The sequence below is a fragment of the Pristiophorus japonicus genome, unplaced genomic scaffold (assembly GCF_044704955.1).
Source record: "Pristiophorus japonicus isolate sPriJap1 unplaced genomic scaffold, sPriJap1.hap1 HAP1_SCAFFOLD_118, whole genome shotgun sequence".
Lineage (NCBI taxonomy): Eukaryota > Metazoa > Chordata > Chondrichthyes > Pristiophoridae > Pristiophorus > Pristiophorus japonicus.
This window is the reverse complement of record NW_027250842.1, coordinates 1,391,570-1,410,503: the sequence shown is the minus strand read 5'-3', so window position 1 is coordinate 1,410,503 and position 18,934 is coordinate 1,391,570. Positions and strand designations below refer to the sequence as shown.

The following is an 18,934-nucleotide window of genomic DNA, read 5'->3' as shown; positions in this document are numbered from 1 at the left end:
TTAAGAGTGGGAGCAAGTCTTCCTCGATTCCGAGGGACTGCCTATGATATTGTCAGCCGGGATCTATGTGCTGGTCCCTGGTGTGGAACTTACACCCAGGACTTTGTGACTGAGAGGCGAGAGTGCCGCCCACTGAGCCACGGCTGACACATAAGGTGCTATAGCAATGCAAGTTGTTGTTGTAATACAGACATGATCAATGATTTAGACGAAGGAATTGAGTGTAATATCTCCAAATTTGCGGATGACACTAAGTTGGGTGGCAGTGTGAGCTGTGAGGAGGATGCTAAGAGGCTGCAGAGTGACTTGGATAGGTTAGGTGAGTGGGCAAATGCGTGGCAGATGAAGTATAATGTGGATAAATGTGAGGTTATCCACTTTGGTGGTAAAAACAGAGAGACAGACTATTATCTGAATGGTGACAGATTAGGAAAAGGGGAGGTGCAACGAGACCTGGGTGTCATGGTACATCAGTCATTGAAGGTTGGCATGCAGGTACAGCAGGCGGTGAAGAAAGAAAATGGCATGTTGGCCTTCATAGCGAGGGGATTTGAGGACAGGGGCAGGGAGGTGTTGCTACAGTTGTACAGGGCCTTGGTGAGGCCACACCTGGAGTATTGTGTACAGTTTTGGTCTCCTAACTTGAGGAAGGACATTCTTGCTATTGAGGGAGTGCAGCGAAGGTTCACCAGACTGATTCCCGGGATGGTGGGACTGACCTATCAAGAAAGACTGAATCAACTGGGCTTGTATTCACTGGAGTTCAGAAGAATGAGAGGGGACCTCATAGAAACGTTTAAAATTCTGACGGGGTTAGACAGGTTAGATGCAGGAAGAATGTTCCCAATGTTGGGGAAGTCCAGAACCAGGGGTCACAGTCTAAGGATAAGGGGTAAGCCATTTAGGACCGAGATGCGGAGGAACTTCTTCACCCAGAGAGTGGTGAACCTGTGGAATTCTCTGCCACAGAAAGTAGTTGAGACCAATTCACTAAATATATTCAAAAAGGAGTTAGATGAAGTCCTTACTACTCGGGGGATCAAGGGGTATGGCGAGAAAGCAGGAATGGGGTACTGAAGTTGCATGTTCAGCCATGAACTCATTGAATGGTGGTGCAGGCTCGAAGGGCCGAATGGCCTGCTCCTGCACCTATTTTCTATGTTTCTATGACACAGTCTCACCAATAACTCCTCCCGCTGCGCTGCTCAGTGGAAGACCGCGCACCAAAGGCACTGGCGCCCCCTCTCGCCCCCATTGCACCCTCTTTGCTCTCTCTCTTGTGTGGGGGGAGGTCCTCCCAATTGCAGCTCATTCCTCCCACCACCAGGTGTCCCACACTGTGGAGGAGCAGTTCACTCCTCCCACCACCAGGTGCCCCACTCTCTGGGGCGGGAGGTGCAGTTCACTCCTCCCTCCACCAGGTGTCCCACTCTCTAGAGGAGCAGTTCACTCTCCTCCCACCACGAGGGGTCCCACTCTCTAGAGGAGCAGTTCACTCCTCCCTCCACCAGGTGTCCCATTCTATTGGGGGGCGTGCAGTTCACTCCTCCCAGCACCAGGTGTCCCACTCTCTGGAGGAGCAGTTCATTCCTCCCATCACCAGGGGTCCCACTCTATGGGGGGGGCGGGTGCAATTCACTCCTCCCACCACTAGGTGTCCCACTCTCTGGAGGCTGCAGTTCACTCCGCTCACCACCTGGTGTCCCACTCTCTGGAGGAGCAGTTCATTCCTCCCATCACCAGGGGTCCCACTCTATGGGGGGGGGTGGTGCAATTCACACCTCCCACCACCAGGAGTCCCACTCTCTGGAGAGTGCAGTTCGCTCCTCTGACCTTCAGGTGTCCTACTCTCTGGGAGGTGCAGTTCACTCCTCCAATCACCAGGTGTCCCACTCCCTGGAGGGTGCAGTTCACTCCTCTCACCACTAGGTGGCCCACTCCCTGGGAGGTACAGTTCACTCCTCCCACCACGAGGTGTCCCACTCTCTGGAGGCTGCAGTTCACTCCTATCACCACCAGGTGTCCCACTCTCTGGGGGGGTGTAGTTCACTCCTCTCACCACCAGGTGCCCCACTCTCTGGAGGGTGCAGTTCACGCCTCTCACCACGAGGTGGCCCACTCTCTGGGAGGTGCAGTTCACGCCTCCCATCTCCAGGGGTCCCACTCTCTGAAGGGTGCAGTTCACTCCTCTCACCACCAGGTGTCCCACTGTCTGGGAGGTGCAGTTCACTCCTCCAATCACCAGGTGTCCCACTCTCTGGAGGGTGCAGTTCACTCCTCTCACCACTAGGTGGCCCACTCCCTGGGAGGTACAGTTCACTCCTCCCACCACGAGGTGTCCCACTCTCTGGAGGCTGCAGTTCACTCCTCTCACCACAAGGTGTCCCACTCTCTAGAGTGTGCAGTTCACTCCTCCAATCACCAGGTGTCCCACTCTCTGGGGGGGTGTAGTTCACTCCTCTCACCACCAGGTGTCCCACTCTCTGGGGGGGGTGTAGTTCACTCCTCTCACCACCAGGTGCCCCACTCTCTGGAGGGTGCAGTTCACTCCTCTCACCACGAGGTGGCCCACTCTCTGGGAGGTGCGGTTCACGCCTCTCACCAGTAGGTGGCCGACTTTCCGGGAGGTACAGTTCACTCCTCCTACCACCAGGTGCCCCACTCTCTGGCGGCTGCAGTTCACGCCTCTCACCACTAGGTGGCCCACTCTCTGGGAGGTGCAGTTCAATCCTCCCACCACCAGGTGTCCCACTCTCTGGAGGGTGCAGTTCACGCCTCTCACCACTAGGGGGCCCACTCTCTGGAGGGTGCAGTTCACGCCTCTCACCACTAGGGGGCCCACTCTCTGGAGGGTGCAGTTCAGGCCTCTCACCACTAGGTGGCCCACTCTCTGGGAGGTGCAGTTCAATCATCCCACCACCAGGTGTCCCACTCTCTGGAGGGTGCAGTTCACGCCTCTCACCACTAGGGGGCCCACTCTCTGGAGGGTGCAGTTCACGCCTCTCACCACTAGGTGGCCCACTCTCTGGGAGGTACAGTTCACTCCTCCCACCACCAGGTGTCCCACTCTCTGGAGGGTGCAGTTCTCTCCTCTCACCACCAGGTGTCCCACTCGCTGGAGAAGCAGGACAGTCAACATCAACAACAACAAATTGTATTTATATAGCACCATCAACATAGTGAAACGTCCCAAGATGCTTCACAGGAGTATAACAAGACAAATAATTTAACCCCGAGCCACACAAGGAGAAATTAGGGACAGGTGACCAAAAGCTGGGTCAAAGAGGTCGGTTTTAAGGAGCGTCTCGAAGGAGGAGAGAGAGGTCGAGAGTTGGAGAGGTTTAGGGAGGGAGTTCCAGAGCTCGGGGCCCCAGGCAACAGAAGACACGGCCACCGATGGTGGAGCGATTATAATCAGGGATGGTCAGGGGGGCAGAATAAGAGGAGTGCAGACATCTCGGGGGGTTGTGGGGCTGGAGGAGGTTACAGAGATAGGGAGGGGTGTAGGGGCTGGAGGAGGTTACAGAGATAGGGAGGGGTGTAGGGGCTGGAGGGGGTTACAGAGATAGGTGAGCACAGGGGGTGATGGGTGAGTGGGACTGGGTGTGAGTTAGGACACGGGGCAGTGAGCACACGGGGTGATGGGTGAGTGGGACTGGGTGTGAGTTAGGACACAGGGCAGTGAGCACAGGGGGGGATGGGTGAGTGGGACTCGGTGTGAGTTAGGACACGGGTCAGTGAGCACAGGGGGTGATGGGTGAGTGGGACTCGGTGCGAGTTAGGACACGGGGCAGTGAGCACAGGGGGTGATGGGTGAGTGGGACTGGGTGTGAGTTAGGACACGGGGGCAGTGAGCACAGGGGGTGATGGGTGAGTGGGACTGGGTGTGAGTTAGGACATGGGGTCAGTGAGCACAGGGGGTGATGGGTGAGTGGGACTGGGTGCGAGTTAGGACACGGGGCACAGCGGGTGATGGGTGAGTGGGACTGGGTGTGAGTTAGGACACGGGGTCAGTGAGCACAGCGGGTGATGGGTGAGTGGGACTGGGTGTGAGTTAGGACACGGGGTCAGTGAGCACAGGGGGTGATGGGTGAGTGGGACTCGGTGTGAGTTAGGACATGGGGTCAGTGAGCACAGGGGGTGATGGGTGAGTGGGACTGGGTGCGAGTTAGGACACGGGGCACAGCGGGTGATGGGTGAGTGGGACTGGGTGTGAGTTAGGACACGGGGTCAGTGAGCACAGCGGGTGATGGGTGAGTGGGACTGGGTGTGAGTTAGGACACGGGTCAGTGAGCACAGGGGGTGATGGGTGAGCGGGACTGGGTGTGAGTTAGGACACGGGGCAGTGAGCACAGGGGGTGATGGGTGAGTGGGACTGGGTGTGAGTTAGGACACGGGGGCAGTGAGCACAGAGGGTGATGGGTGAGTGGGACTGGGTGTGAATTAGGACACGGGGTCAGTGAGCACAGTGGGTGATGGGTGAGTGGGACTGGGTGTGAGTTAGGACACGGGGTCAGTGAGCACAGAGGGTGATGGGTGAGCTGGATTCGGTGCGAGTTAGGACACGGGGCAGCGAGCACAGGGGGTGATGGGTGAGTGGGACTGGGTGTGAGTTAGGACACGGGGCAGTGAGCACAGGGGGTGATGGGTGAGTGGGACTGGGTGTGAGTTAGGACACGGGGGCAGTGAGCACAGAGGGTGATGGGTGAGTGGGACTGGGTGTGAGTTAGGACACGGGGTCAGTGAGCACAGTGGGTGATGGGTGAGTGGGACTGGGTGTGAGTTAGGACACGGGGTCAGTGAGCACAGGGGGTGATGGGTGAGTGGGACTGGGTGTGAGTTAGGACACGGGGGCAGTGAGCACAGGGGGTGATGGGTGAGTGGGACTCGGTGTGAGTTAGGACACGGGGTCAGTGAGCACAGGGGGTGATGGGTGAGTGGGACTCGGTGTGAGTTAGGACACGGGGCAGCCGAGTTTTGGATCACCTCGAATTTACGTCGGGTAGAATGTGGGAGGCCGGCCAGGAGTGCGTTGGAATAGTCGAGTGTGGAGGGGAAAGTTCTCTGGAGGACTAATTAACTCCTCCAACCACCAGCCCTGTCCCCTCTGCAGTACCAGCCACCTTGAGGCTCCATCCTCTCTGTGTAGAGGATGAAATCTCCCAGTTGTGCAGTTGCGGCTCAATAGTGGGGTTGACTGCTGAACCCCCTCGGCCTGCGAGCACCATCGGAGTAGGCTGGGGAGCGGAAGGAGCAGAGTGGAGGCACACCACTCCAAGGAGCAGCACGTGCTGGAGCCGGAGAGCAACAGCAGCGAAGAAGGACATCACCAAGATCCAACGGCGATCGGGGCGGAGGAGCGGCGAGAGATCTGGGCGGAGGAGTATCGAGAGATCGGGGCGGAGGAGCGGCGAGAGATCGGGGCGGAGGAGCGGCGAGAGATCGGGGCGGAGGAGCAGCGAGAGATCGGGTCGGAGGAGCGGCGAGAGATCGTGGCGGAGGAGCAGCGAGAGATCGGGGGCGGAGGAGCTTGCATTAGATCGGGGCGGAGGAGCTTGCATTAGATCGGGGGCGGAGGAGCGGCGAGAGATCGGGGCGGAGGAGCGGCGAGAGATCGGGGGGGAGGAGGGGCGAGAGATCGGGGCGGAGGAGCGGCGAGAGATCGGGGGCGGAGGAGTATCGAGAGATCGGGGCGGAGGAGCGGCGAGAGATCGGGGCGGAGGAGCGGCGAGAGATCGGGGCGGAGGAGCGGCGAGAGATCGAGGGCAGAGGAGCGGCGAGAGATCGGGGCGGAGGAGCGGCGAGAGATCGGGGGCGGAGGAGCGGCGAGAGATCGGGGCGGAGGAGCGGCGAGAGATCGGGGCGGAGGAGCGGCGAGAGATCGGGGCGGAGGAGTATCGAGAGATCGGGGCGGAGGAGCTTGCATTAGATCGGGGCGGAGGAGTATCGAGAGATCGGCGCGGAGGAGCTTGCATTAGATCGGGGCGGAGGAGCTTGCATTAGATCGGGGGCGGCGGAGCTTGCGTTAGATCGGGGGCGGCGGAGCTTGCGTTAGATCGGGGGCGGAGGAGCGGCGAGAGATCGGGGCGGAGGAGCTTGCATTAGATCGGGGGCGGAGGAGCGGCGAGAGATCGGGGCGGAGGAGCTTGCGTTAGATCGGGGGCGGCGGAGCTTGCGTTAGATCGGGGGCGGAGGAGCTTGCGTTAGATCGGGGGCGGCGGAGCTTGCGTTAGATCGGGGGCGGAGGAGCTTGCGTTAGATCGGGGGCGGAGGAGCTTGCGTTAGATCGGGGGCGGAGGAGCTTGCGTTAGATCGGGGGCGGAGGAGCGGCGCGAGCTCGGTGGTGGATCTGAGGGGCCTGCTCTTCCAACACTCTTTCCCTCAGGCGACCGAAAAGCTGCGCTGGCGCACTGGAGGCGGTGTTGGTGCTCGTCGCCAATGTCGGCCCTCGTTGACAGCAGGCTCCCGAGGGATGGGGAAAAGGTCCACGTTGGCCAGGGCCGCGCCGTGAGATCCTGATGACCGGCGAGGGCCGGGCTCACGGAGGGCCTTTGCGTCACGGATGTTTCACCCGAGGCCCCGTGCCTCCGTACGCCTCGGTGAAAACGCCGGGGCGGCGCCTGAGTCTGCGCTGACGCGGGGGGGGGGAGGGGGGCGCTCTCCGTGGCCCCCCTCCCCCTCGACGCCGCCCTGCCGCCCCGCCGTCCGTTTTCCTGAATGTTTACCGCGCGCCTTGCAGTTCCCCCGCCCCCCCCCCGCCACCGGCGGTGCCCCCCTCGGCGGATCTGCCGCCCCAGCGTGACCCCGTGCCCTCTCGCCCCCCAACTTGTGACACCCTCCTTGTTGTTGTTGTTGTTGTTGTGTGTGTCCTCCCAGAGCGCCCCCTCCCTCCCCCTCCCTTCCTTGCACTTCCCTCCTCCCGCCGCCAGGGTGTGCAGTGGCTGCACTTCCCTCCTCCCGCCGCCAGGGCTTGCTGTGGCTGCACTTCCCTCCTCCCGCCACCAGGGCGTGCTGTGGCTGCACTTCCCTCCTCCCGCCGCCAGGGCGTGCTGTGGCTGCACTTCCCTCCTCCCGCCGGCGGCGTCGCTGCTGCACATCCGGGGCCTCGCTCGGCGGCGGGGAGGGGGCGGGGCTCCCGCGCGCGCGGTATAAGAGGCGGGCGGCGCGGGCGGGGGGCAGGGCAGTCGGTTGTGGAGAGAGACAGAGAGAGAGAGAGATACCGCCGGCAGCGGGCGGTGTGAGGGCCGCAGTGACTGACTGACGGAGGGTCGGGCGGTGTGAGGGGCGGAGTGACTGACTGACGGAGGGTCGGGCGGTGTGAGGGCCGCGAGGGGCGGGCGCTGTGGCGGTGTTTTAACTGGTTGTGTAATTGGCGGTAATTAACTGGCGGTGTAATTGTCGGTAATTAATTGGCGGTAATTAACTGGCGGTGTTAAACTGGTGGTTTAATTGGTGGTAATGTGTTACTGGTAATTATATAATTGATGTGGTGGTAATTAACATAATTGACTGGTGTTACTGGTGGTAATTGGTGGTGTTACTGGTGGTTACTGGTGGTAATTGACTGGTGTTACTGGTAATTGGTAATTGACTGGTTACTGGTGGTAATTGGTGGTGTTACTGGTGGTAATTGGTAATTGACTGGTATTGGTGGTGTTACTGGTGGTAATTGGTGGTGTTACTGGTGGTAATTGACTGGTGTTATTGGTGGTTATTGGTGGTGGTATTGTTGGTGGTAATTGACTGGTGTTATTGGTGGTAATTGACTGGTGTTACTGGTGGTAATTGGTGGTAATTGACTGGTGTTACTGGTGGTAATTGACTGGTGTTACTGGTGGTAATTGACTGGTGTTACTGGTGGTAATTGGTGGTAATTGACTGGTGGTGTTGCTGGTGGTAATTAACTGGCGGTGTGATTGGTGGTGTGAGGGGCTGTGTCACTGACTGGTAGTGGGCCCAGGGCAGGCCGGTCAGTGGCTGGATTGTTCTCTGTGTGTCTCTCTCTCTCTGTGACAGACGTGTAGTTCTCTGTCCCCCTCTCTCTCTCTCTCTCTCTCGCTCGATGGCGATGGGAAGCCGGGTCCAGGACGATGCCTGGGACCGCGCCCGTCCTGTGGGCGGTTTGTCGGCGGAGGAGGAGGAGGAGGAGGAGGAGGAGGAGGAGGAGGAGCTGGGGGAGGGTGGCGAGCAGTCCGGGGGTGACCAGGCGTCACAGCCCATCCTGCGGCCGGCGGACGGGCTGGAGGGGGAGGGGGAGGGAGAGGGGGCCCCTGGGCGGGCGGCAGGGGCGGGGGTCAGCGGCCTGGGTCACCGGCGTGCTGTGTTCACCGTCTGCGTGCTCTGCTACATCAACCTGCTCAACTACATGGACCGCTTCACTGTGGCAGGTACTGGGGGGGTCAGAGGGCACGGGGGGGGGGGGTCAGAGGGCACTGGGAGGGGTTAATGTGGGCAGTAGTTGGCGCGGGGGTCAGAGGCTACTGAGACATCAATGTAGGCAGTGGGAAGGGTTCGAGGGTACAGGTGAGGGGTCACTGGTCAACGTCGGTAATGTGGCCAATAGTTGGGTATAAGAGAGGTAATGGTGAGTAGGGGGTGGGTCAGGCGAGGCATGGAATACAAGAGCAGGGGGAGGGTTATGCTTGAACTGTATCAAACACTGGGTTAGGCCACAGCTGGAGTACTGCGTGCAGTTCTGGTCACCACATTACAGGAAAGATGTGATTGCACTGGAGAGGGTACAGAGGAGATTTACCAGGATGTTGCACTGGAGAGGGTACAGAGGAGATTTACCAGGATGTTGCACTGGAGAGGGTACAGAGGAGATTTACCAGGATGTTGCACTGGAGCGGGTACAGAGGAGATTTACCAGGATGTTGCACTGGAGAGGGTGCAGAGGAGATTTACCAGGATGTTGCACTGGAGAGGGTACAGAGGAGATTTACCAGGATGTTGCACTGGAGAGGGTACAGAGGAGATTTACCAGGATGTTGCACTGGAGAGGGTGCAGAGGAGATTGACCAGGATGTTGCATTGGAGAGGGTACAGAGGAGATTTACCAGGATGTTGCACTGGAGAGGGTACAGAGGAGATTTACCAGGATGTTGCACTGGAGAGGGTGCAGAGGAGATTTACCAGGATGTTGCACTAGAGAGGGTACAGAGGAGATTTACCAGGATGTTGCACTGGAGAGGGTACAGAGGAGATTTACCAGGATGTTGCACTGGAGAGGGTACAGAGGAGATTTACCAGGATGTTGCACTGGAGAGGGTGCAGAGGAGATTTACCAGGATGTTGCACTGGAGAGGGTACAGAGGAGATTTACCAGGATGTTGCACTGGAGAGGGTACAGAGGAGATTTACCAGGATGTTGCACTGGAGCGGGTACAGAGGAGATTTACCAGGATGTTGCACTGGAGAGGGTGCAGAGGAGATTTACCAGGATGTTGCACTGGAGAGGGTACAGAGGAGATTTACCAGGATGTTGCCGGGACTGGAGAATTTTAGCGATGAGGAAAGATTGGATGGGCTGGGGTTTGTTTTCTTTGGAACAGAGGAGGCTGAGGGGAGACCTGATTGAGGTGTATAAAATAATGAGGGGCCTGGATAGAGTGGATAGGACGGACCTGTTTCCCCTTGGCAGAGAGGTCAACAACCAGGGGGCTTAGAGTTAAAGTAATTGGGGGGGAGGTTTAGAGGGGATTTGAGGGGAAATGACTTCACCCAGAGGGTGGTGGGGGTCTTGGGGGTGAACTCACGGCCTGAAAGGGGGGTAGAGGCAGAAACCATCACCACATTTGGATGTGCCCCTGAAGTGCCGTAACCTACAGGGCTACGGACCCAGAGCGGGAAAGTGGGATTGGGCCTGGGATAGCTCTTGGTCGGCCGGGGCGGACACGATGGGCCGAATGGCCTCCCTCCGTGCTGTAAATGTCTCTGATTCTGTGGTCAAGGGGGATATCAGAGGGAAGAGGGGGTCAAGGGGTCACGTTGGGTCAAGGGAGGGTTCACGGGCGGGGTTTAACACGGTCAAGGAGTTATTGTGGGGGGGGGGGTGCAAGAGAGGGGATCAGTATGGTCGAGGGGGTGGTGATCATACAGTCGGGGGATGGGGAGGAACGTTGAGGGTTTGGGGGGGAGGAGGGGGTCACAGGTCAGGGTCAACGTGGTCAAGGGAACATTAGGGGGGGGGGTCAGTAAAGGGGGGAGGGTGGGGCATTCAGTGGGGTGGGGGAAGGGGGCGAGGGCCGGAAATAAGTTCAGCGCAGGGCTTTGAGGAGGGAGTGGGGGGGGAAGGGAGAGAGGGATTGTAGAAGGAGGGAAGGGAGAGAGGGATTGTAGAAGGAGGGAAGGGAGAGAGGGATTGTAGGGGAGAGGAATTGTAGAAGGAGGGAAGGGAGAGGGGGATTGTAGAAGGAGGGAAGGGAGAGGGGGATTGTAGAAGGAGGGAAGGGAGAGAGGGATTGCAGAAGGAGGGAAGGGAGAGGTGGATTGCAGAAGGAGGGAAGGGAGAGGTGGATTGCAGAAGGAGGGAAGGGAGAGAGGGATTGTAGAAGGAGGGAAGGGAGAGAGGGATTGTAGAAGGAGGGATTGTAGAAGGAGGGAAAGGAGAGAGGGATTGTAGAAGGAGGGAAGGGAGAGAGGGATTGTGGGAGAGGGGGATTGTAGAAGGAGGGAAGGGAGAGAGGGATTGTAGAAGGAGGGAAGGGAGAGAGGGATTGTAGAAGGAGGGAAGGGAGAGAGGGATTGTAGAAGGAGGGAAGGGAGAGAGGGATTGTAGAAGGAGGGAAGGGAGAGAGGGATTGTAGAAGGAGGGAAGGGAGAGAGGGATTGTAGAAGGAGGGAAGGGAGAGAGGGATTGTAGAAGGAGGGAAGGGAGAGAGGGATTGTAGAAGGAGGGAAGGGAGAGAGGGATTGTAGAAGGAGGGAAGGGAGAGGGGGATTGTAGGAGGGAGGGAAGGGAGAGAGGGATTGTAGAAGGAGGGAAGGGAGAGAGGGATTGTAGAAGGAGGGAAGGGAGAGGGGGATTGTAGAAGGAGGGAAGGGAGAAAGGGATTGTAGGGGGGAGGGAGGAAGGGAGAGAGGGATTGCAGAAGGAGGGAGTGGAGATGGTTTGGAGAGAGGGAGTGGGTCCGTAAATGAAGGAGGGATGGGGCGAGCCTGTGCTTTTTTTGGAGGGGTTGCGTTTTGCGGAAGGGAGCGCAGGTTATGGGACAGCGGCGAGGGAGCTGTTGAAGATAAGGGGGGGTGGGAAGGACGAGTGGGCTCGGGTCCAGTGAGCTGTGTTGGGGGTCAGCGTTTGCCAGAGGGGAGCAGATGTTGGGTGTACTTGGCGTGTGAGCTGTGGGGGGGCTTGGAGTTAGTGGGTGAAGACGACCAGCGGGCAGGCTTGTGTAACCTGTTCTCACCCCTCCCCACAGGTGTGTTACCCGACATCGAGGAGTACTTTCAGATCGGAGACAGCAGCTCGGGATTACTGCAGACAGGTAGGTCAGTCAGTGAGCCCATAACCCACTCCCAGGTATCTGTTAATCTATATATAAACCCCCCGAACCCCTCGATTAGATTCCAGCCTGTAACTCACTCCCGGGTATCTGTTATTCTATATATAAACCCCCCGAACCCTTCGATTAGATTCCAGCCTGTAACTCACTCCCGGGTATCTGTTATTCTATATATAAACCCCCCGAACCCCTCGATTCGATTCCAGCCTGTAACTCACTCCCGGGTATCTGTTATTCTATATATAAACCCCCCGAACCCCTCGATTCGATTCCAGCCTGTAACTCACTCCCGGGTATCTGTTAATCTATATGTAAACCCCCCGAACCCCTCGATTAGATCCCAGCCTGTAACTCACTCCCGGGTATCTGTTCTATATATGAACCCCTCGATTAGATTCCAGCCTGTAACTCACTCCCGGGTATCTGTTATTCTATATATAAACCCCCCGAACCCCTCGATTCGATTCCAGCCTGTAACCCACTCCCGGGTATCTGTTAATCTATATATAAACCCCCCGAACCCCTCGATTCGATTCCAGCCTGTAACCCACTCCCGGGTATCTGTTAATCTATATATAAACCCCCCGAACCCCTCGATTCGATTCCAGCCTGTAACTCACTCCCGGGTATCTGTTAATCTATATGTAAACCCCCCGAACCCCTCGATTAGATCCCAGCCTGTAACTCACTCCCGGGTATCTGTTATTCTATATATGAACCCCTCGATTAGATTCCAGCCTGTAACTCACTCCCGGGTATCTGTTATTCTATATATAAACCCCTGAACCCCTCGATTAGATTCCAGCCTGTAACTCACTCCCGGGTATCTGTTATTCTATATATAAACCCCTGAACCCCTCGATTAGATTCCAGCCTGTAACTCACTCCCGGGTATCTGTTATTCTATATATAAACCCCCGAACCCCTCGATTAGATTCCAGCCTGTAACTCACTCCCGGGTATCTGTTATTCTATATATAAACCCCCCGAACCCCTCGATTAGATCCCAGCCTGTAACTCACTCCCGGGTATCTGTTATTCTATATATAAACCCCCCGAACCCCTCGATTAGATTCCAGCCTGTAACCCACTCCCGGGTATCTGTTAATCTATATATAAACCCCCCGAACCCCTCGATTAGATCCCAGCCTGTAACTCACTCCAGGGTTTGTTATTCTATATATAAACCCCCCCGAACCCCTCGATTAGATTCCAGCCCATAACCCACTCCCGGGTATCTGTTATTCTACATATAAACCCCCGAACCCCTCGATTAGATTCCAGCCTGTAACTCAGTCCCGGGTATCTGTTATTCTATATATAAACCCCGAACCCTTCGATTAGATCCCAGCCTGTAACTCACTCCCGGGTATCTGTTATTCTATATATAAACCCCCCGAACCCCTCGATTAGATTCCAGCCTGTAACTCACTCCCGGGTATCTGTTATTCTATATATAAACCCCCCGAACCCCTCGATTAGATTCCAGCCTGTAACTCACTCCCGGGTATCTTTTATTCTATATATAAACCCCCCGAACCCCTCGATTAGATCCCAGCCTGTAACTCACTCCAGGGTTTATGTTATTCTATATATAAACCCCCCCGAACCCCTCGATTAGATTCCAGCCCATAACCCACTCCCGGGTATCTGTTAATCTATATATAAACCCCCGAACCCCTCGATTAGATTCCAGCCCATAACCCACTCCCGTGTACCTGTTAATCTATATATAAACCCCCCGAACCCCTCGATTAGATTCCAGCCTGTAACTCACTCCCGGGTATCTGTTATTCTATATATAAACCCCCGAACCCCTCGATTAGATTCCAGTCTGTAACTCACTCCCAGGTATCTGTTATTCTATATATAAACCCCCCGAACCCCTCGATTAGATCCCAGCCTGTAACTCACTCCCGGGTATCTGTTATTCTATATATAAACCCCCGAACCCCTCGATTAGATTCCAGCCTGTAACTCACTCCCGGGTATCTGTTATTCTATATATAAACTCCGCCGAAACCCTCGTTTACATTCCAGCCTGTAACTCACTCCCGGGTATCTGTCTTTCTATATTTAAAAAAAAGACTTGCATTTATATAGCGCCTTTCACGACCACCGGACGTCCCAAAGCGCTTTACAGCCAATGAAGTACTTTTGGAGGGCGGTCGCTGTTGTATTGTGGGAAACGCGGCAGCCAATTTGCGCACAGCAAGCTCCCACACACAGCGCTGTGATAATGACCCAGATAATCTGTTTTTGTGATGTTGATTTGAGGGATAAATATTGGCCCCAGGACACCGGGGAGAACTTCCCCCCCCTCCCTGCTCTTCTTCGCAATGGTGGCCGTGCGATCTAATCGAGGGGTTGATGCTGTCTAATGGAGCCCTAGATCAGATCGCAGCCTGTGACTCGCTCCCAGTTGTCAGAATGCCGGTTCTGTTGAGATTGGTGTTGTGCCTCATCACGTGACTGGTGCACATGACATCACATGACTCTCTCCCATGACTCACCAGCTGGATCCTCGGGACTGAGTGCAGTCACTTGTCTCTTAAAGGCAAACCCTGTTGGTTTACTCGACACCCAAAATCACGCAGAACTTTCATTTTATATAGCACCTTTTTAATGTAGTGCAACACCCCAAGGCACGACACGGGGTTATGAGACACACACGTTTGATGCCGAGCTACATCATCATCATCATCGGGCAGTCCCTCGGAATCGAGGAAGACTTGCTTCCACTCTCAACATGAGTCCTTCGGTGGCTGAACAGTCCCAATACGGGGAACCACAGTCCCTGTCACAGGTGGGACAGACAGACGTTGAGGGAAGGGGAGGGTGGGACTGGTTTGCCGCACGCTCCTTCCGCTGCCTGCGCTTGGTTTCTGCGCGCTCTCGGCGACGAGACTCGAGGTGCTCAGCGCCCTCCCGGATGCACTTCCTCCACTTAGGGGCGGACTGGTCTTTGGGCCCGGGGACTCCCAGGTGTCGGTGGGGATGTTGCACTTTATATCAGGGAGGGGCTTTGAGGGTGGTCCCTTGTAACGTTTCCTCTGCCCACCTTTGGCCCGTTTGCCCGTGAAGGAGTTCCCGAGTAGAGCGCTTGCTTTGGGGAGTCTCGTGTCTGGGGGGGGGACATGCGGACAATGTGGCCCTGCCCAGCGGAGCTGGTCGAGTGTGGTCAGTGCTTCGATGCTGGGGATGTTGGGCCTGGTCGAGGACGCTAACGTTGGTGCGTCTGTCCTCCCGGGGGATTTGCAGGATCTTGCGGAGACAGCGTTGGTGGTATTTCTCCAGCGACTTGAGGTGTCTACTGTACATGGTCCGTGTCTCTGAGCCACACAGGAGGGCGGGTATCACTACAGCCCTGTGGACCATGAGCTGGGGGTGAGATACCTACTGTACATGGTCCATGTCTCTGAGCCATACAGGAGGGCGGGTATCACTACAGCCCTGTGGACCATGAGCTGGGGGTGAGATACCTACTGTACATGGTCCGTGTCTCTGAGCCACACAGGAGGGCGGGTATCACCACAGCCCTGTAGACCATGAGCTGGGGGTGAGATACCTACTGTACATGGTCCATGTCTCTGAGCCATACAGGAGGGCGGGTATCACTACAGCCCTGTAGACCATGAGCTGGGGGTGAGATACCTACTGTACATGGTCCATGTCTCTGAGACACACAGGAGGGCGGGTATCACCACAGCCCTGTGGACCATGAGCTCGGTGGCCGTTTTAAGCTCTTCCCCCCCCCCCCCCCCCCCCCCCCAAACCTTCCCTCTCTCTGGCCCCGTGATTATCAATTATTGAGATGTTTTCACCGTGAATACCGATACAGAATATTTGTTCAATGTCTGTCATTTCACTAATGGGAGACTTTGAACAAATATATTTTGTCTGTGCTTATAAAACGCTGGGCAGACCCCAGCTTGGGAGTAGTGTGGTTGATGTGTACATGGACTTGCTAAATTGCCACATAATAGACTTGTTGACAGAATTGAAGCTCGTGGGAGTGAAGGAATGAAGAGTAATGAGCCAGCAAGCCGTTCGGACAGCAAATGCAATGTTGGCCTTCATTGCAAGAGGGTTTGCGTATAGGATGTCTTAACTACAGTTACACAGGGCCTTGGTGAGACCGCACCTGGAGTACTGTGCACAGTTTTGGTCTCCTTACCTAAGGAAGGATATACTTGCCATAGAGGGAGTGCAGCGAAGGTTCACCAGACTGATTCCTGGGATGGCAGGACTGTTGTATGAGGAGAGATTGGGTCGACGGGGCCTGTATTCACTAGAATGAGAGAGGATCTCATTGAAAGGTATAAAATTCTGACGGAGGTTGGACGGACTGGATGTGGGGAGGGTGTGTTTCCCTCGGGGCTGGGAAGTCTAGAACAAGGGGTCACACAGTCTCAGGATACGGGGAAGGAAATTTAGGATCGAAATGAGGAGAAACGTTTTCACTCAGAGGGTGGTGAACCTGTGGAATTCTCTACCACAGAAGGCTGTGGAGACCAAGTCACTGAATGTATTTAAGAGGGAGATAAATAGATTTCTAGACACAAAATGGTGGGGTGTATCCTGTGCTGTACCTGCCCTGGGAGTGTTTGATGGGACAGTGTAGAGGGAGCTTTACTCTGTATCTAACCCCGTGCTGTACCTGCCCTGGGAGTGTTTAATGGGACAGTGTAGAGGGAGCTTTACTCTGTATTTAACCCCCTGTACCTGCCCTGGGAGTGTTTGATGGGACAGTGTCGAGGGAGCTTTACTCTGTATCTAACCCCCTGTACCTGCCCTGGGAGTGTTTGATGGGGACAGTGTAGAGGGAGCTTTACTCTGTATCTAACCCCCTGTATCTGCCCCGGGAGTGTTTGATGGGGACAGTGTAGAGGGAGCTTTACTCTGTATCTAACCCCGTGCTATACCTGCCCTGGGAGTGTTTGATGGGACAGTGTAGAGGGAGCTTTACTCTGTATCTAACCCCGTGCTATACCTGCCCTGGGAGTGTTTGATGGGACAGTGTAGAGGGAGCTTTACTCTATCTAACCCCCTGTACCTGCCCTGGGAGTGTTTGATGGGGACAGTGTAGAGGGAGCTTTACTCTGTATCTAACCCCCTGTACCTGCCCCGGGAGTGTTTGATGGGACAGTGTAGAGGGAGCTTTACTCTGTATCTAACCCCCTGTACCAGCCCTGGGAGTGTTTGATGGGACAGTGTAGAGGGAGCTTTACTCTATATCTAACCCCGTGCTGTACCTGCCCTGGGAGTGTTTGATGGGACAGTGTAGAGGGAGCTTTACTCTGTATCTAACCCCCTGTACCTGCCCTGGGAGTGTTTGATGGGGACAGTGTAGAGGGAGCTTTACTCTGTATCTAACCCCCTGTACCTGCCCTGGGAGTGTTTGATGGGACAGTGTAGAGGGAGCTTTACTCTGTATCTAACCCCCTGTACCTGCCCTGGGAGTGTTTGATGGGACAGTGTAGAGGGAGCTTTACTCTGTATCTAACCCCGTGCTGTACCTGCCCTGGGAGTGTTTGATGGGACAGTGTAGAGGGAGCTTTACTCTGTATCTAACCCCCTGTACCTGCCCTGGGAGTGTTTGATGGGACAGTGTAGAGGGAGCTTTACTCTGTATCTAACCCCCTGTACCTGCCCTGGGAGTGTTTGATGGGACAGTGTAGAGGGAGCTTTACTCTGTATCTAACCCCCTGTACCTGCCCTGGGAGTGTTTGATGGGGACAGTGTAGAGGGAGCTTTGCTCTGTATCTAACCCCCTGTACCTGCCCTGGGAGTGTTTGATGGGACAGTGTAGAGGGAGCTTTACTCTGTGTATCTCGACACAAAAGGTATGGGGGAACAAGCGGGAATCTGGTGTTGGGATCGAGGGTCAGCCATGAGCTCCTTGAATAGCTGGTGCAGGCTCGAAGGGCCGAATGGCCTGCTCCTGCACCTATTTTCTATTGGTTCTATTTCTCTTGCAGTCTTCATTTGCTCCTACATGGTCCTGGCTCCCTTCTTCGGTTACTTTGGCGATCGCTACAACCGCAAGTGGATCATGAGTTGTGGGATATTCTTCTGGTCTGCAATCACCCTCACCAGTTCCTTTGTCCCTCGCCAGGTGAGAAAGAGCCACTTCCCCCCCCCCTCCGTAACACATTCCACCACCGCCGGACGTCCCAAAGCGTTTCACCAGCCCCACGAGGAGAGTGCGCGGTCACTGTTGCGTTGTGCGGAAACGCGGCAGCCATTTTTCTCACGGCAAGCTCCCCGCGCGCGCACAGCGACGTGATTGGGACCCAGCGCATCTGTTTCGGCGACGTGGGTTACGGGGGTAAACGGCGGGCGCAAGACACCGGGGATAATTCTCCCTGCTCTTCTTCGGAATATTGGCCGTGGGATGCTTTATGTCCCACCTGATGGGGCAGAGCGTGTGCTTCCGAAAGACCGCCCCCTCCGACAGCGCGCTGCTCCCTCGGCTCCGACAGCGCGCTGCTCCCTCGGTTCCGACAGCGCGCCGCTCCGACAACGCGCTGCTCCGTCGTTGCCGCCGGTCTATGAAGGACGTCGGACCGACTGACTGACCGACTGACTTGCTCTGTGTCTGTCTCCTCAGTATTTCTGGGCCCTGCTGGTTACCCGTGGCCTGGTGGGTATCGGGGAGGCCAGTTACTCCACCATCGCCCCCACCGTCATCGCGGACCTCTTCGTTGGCGACGTTCGCAGCCGCATGCTCTCCATCTTCTACTTTGCCATCCCGGTCGGCAGGTTGGTGCCTTCCGTCTCACTCCGGGTGGGGAGCGGGGAATGGCTGGGTGTATCCCCGTGCTGTACCTGCCCTGGGAGTGTTTGATGGGGACAGTGTAGAGGGAGCTTTACTCTGTATCTAACCCCCTGTACCTGCCCTGGGAGTGTTTGATGGGACAGTGTAGAGGGAGCTTTACTCTGTATCTAACCCCGTGCTGTACCTGCCCTGGGAGTGTTTGATGGGACAGTGTAGAGGGAGCTTTACTCTGTATCTAACCCCCTGTACCTGCCCTGGGAGTGTTTGATGGGACAGTGTAGAGGGAGCTTTACTCTGTATCTAACCCCCTGTACCTGTCCTGGGAGTGTTTGATGGAACAGTGTAGAGGGAGCTTTACTCTGTATCTAACCCCCTGTACCTGTCCTGGGAGTGTTTGATGGGACAGTGTAGAGGGAGCTTTACTCTGTATCTAACCCCCTGTACCTGCCCCGGGAGTGTTTGATGGGACAGTGTAGAGGGAGCTTTACTCTGTATCTAACCCCCTGTACCTGCCCTGGGAGTGTTTGATGGGACAGTGTAGAGGGAGCTTTACTCTGTATCTAACCCCCTGTACCTGCCCCGGGAGTGTTTGATGGGACAGTGTAGAGGGAGCTTTACTCTGTATCTAACCCCGTGCTGTACCTGCCCT

General features: G+C 56.1%; 1 protein-coding gene across 3 annotated transcripts in view; it reads left to right on the top strand.

Annotated features, from left to right (window-relative positions):
- Window positions 1-8,273: 8,273 nt before the first annotated feature.
- Window positions 8,274-18,934, top strand: part of spns1 (SPNS lysolipid transporter 1, lysophospholipid) — a 36,173-nt gene continuing 25,512 nt past the window's right edge. For 2 of the 3 annotated variants that reach the window (XM_070870189.1, XM_070870190.1), the window contains exons 1-4: window positions 8,274-8,387; window positions 11,421-11,486; window positions 17,486-17,622; window positions 18,118-18,269. In XM_070870189.1, coding sequence (XP_070726290.1) covers window positions 8,366-8,387; window positions 11,421-11,486; window positions 17,486-17,622; window positions 18,118-18,269 — 377 coding nt within the window. In that variant the 5' untranslated portion in view covers window positions 8,274-8,365. Of the gene's footprint in view, window positions 8,388-11,420; window positions 11,487-13,772; window positions 14,311-17,485; window positions 17,623-18,117; window positions 18,270-18,934 lie in introns of those variants that run through there. The other variant, XM_070870191.1, reaches the window with a different exon arrangement.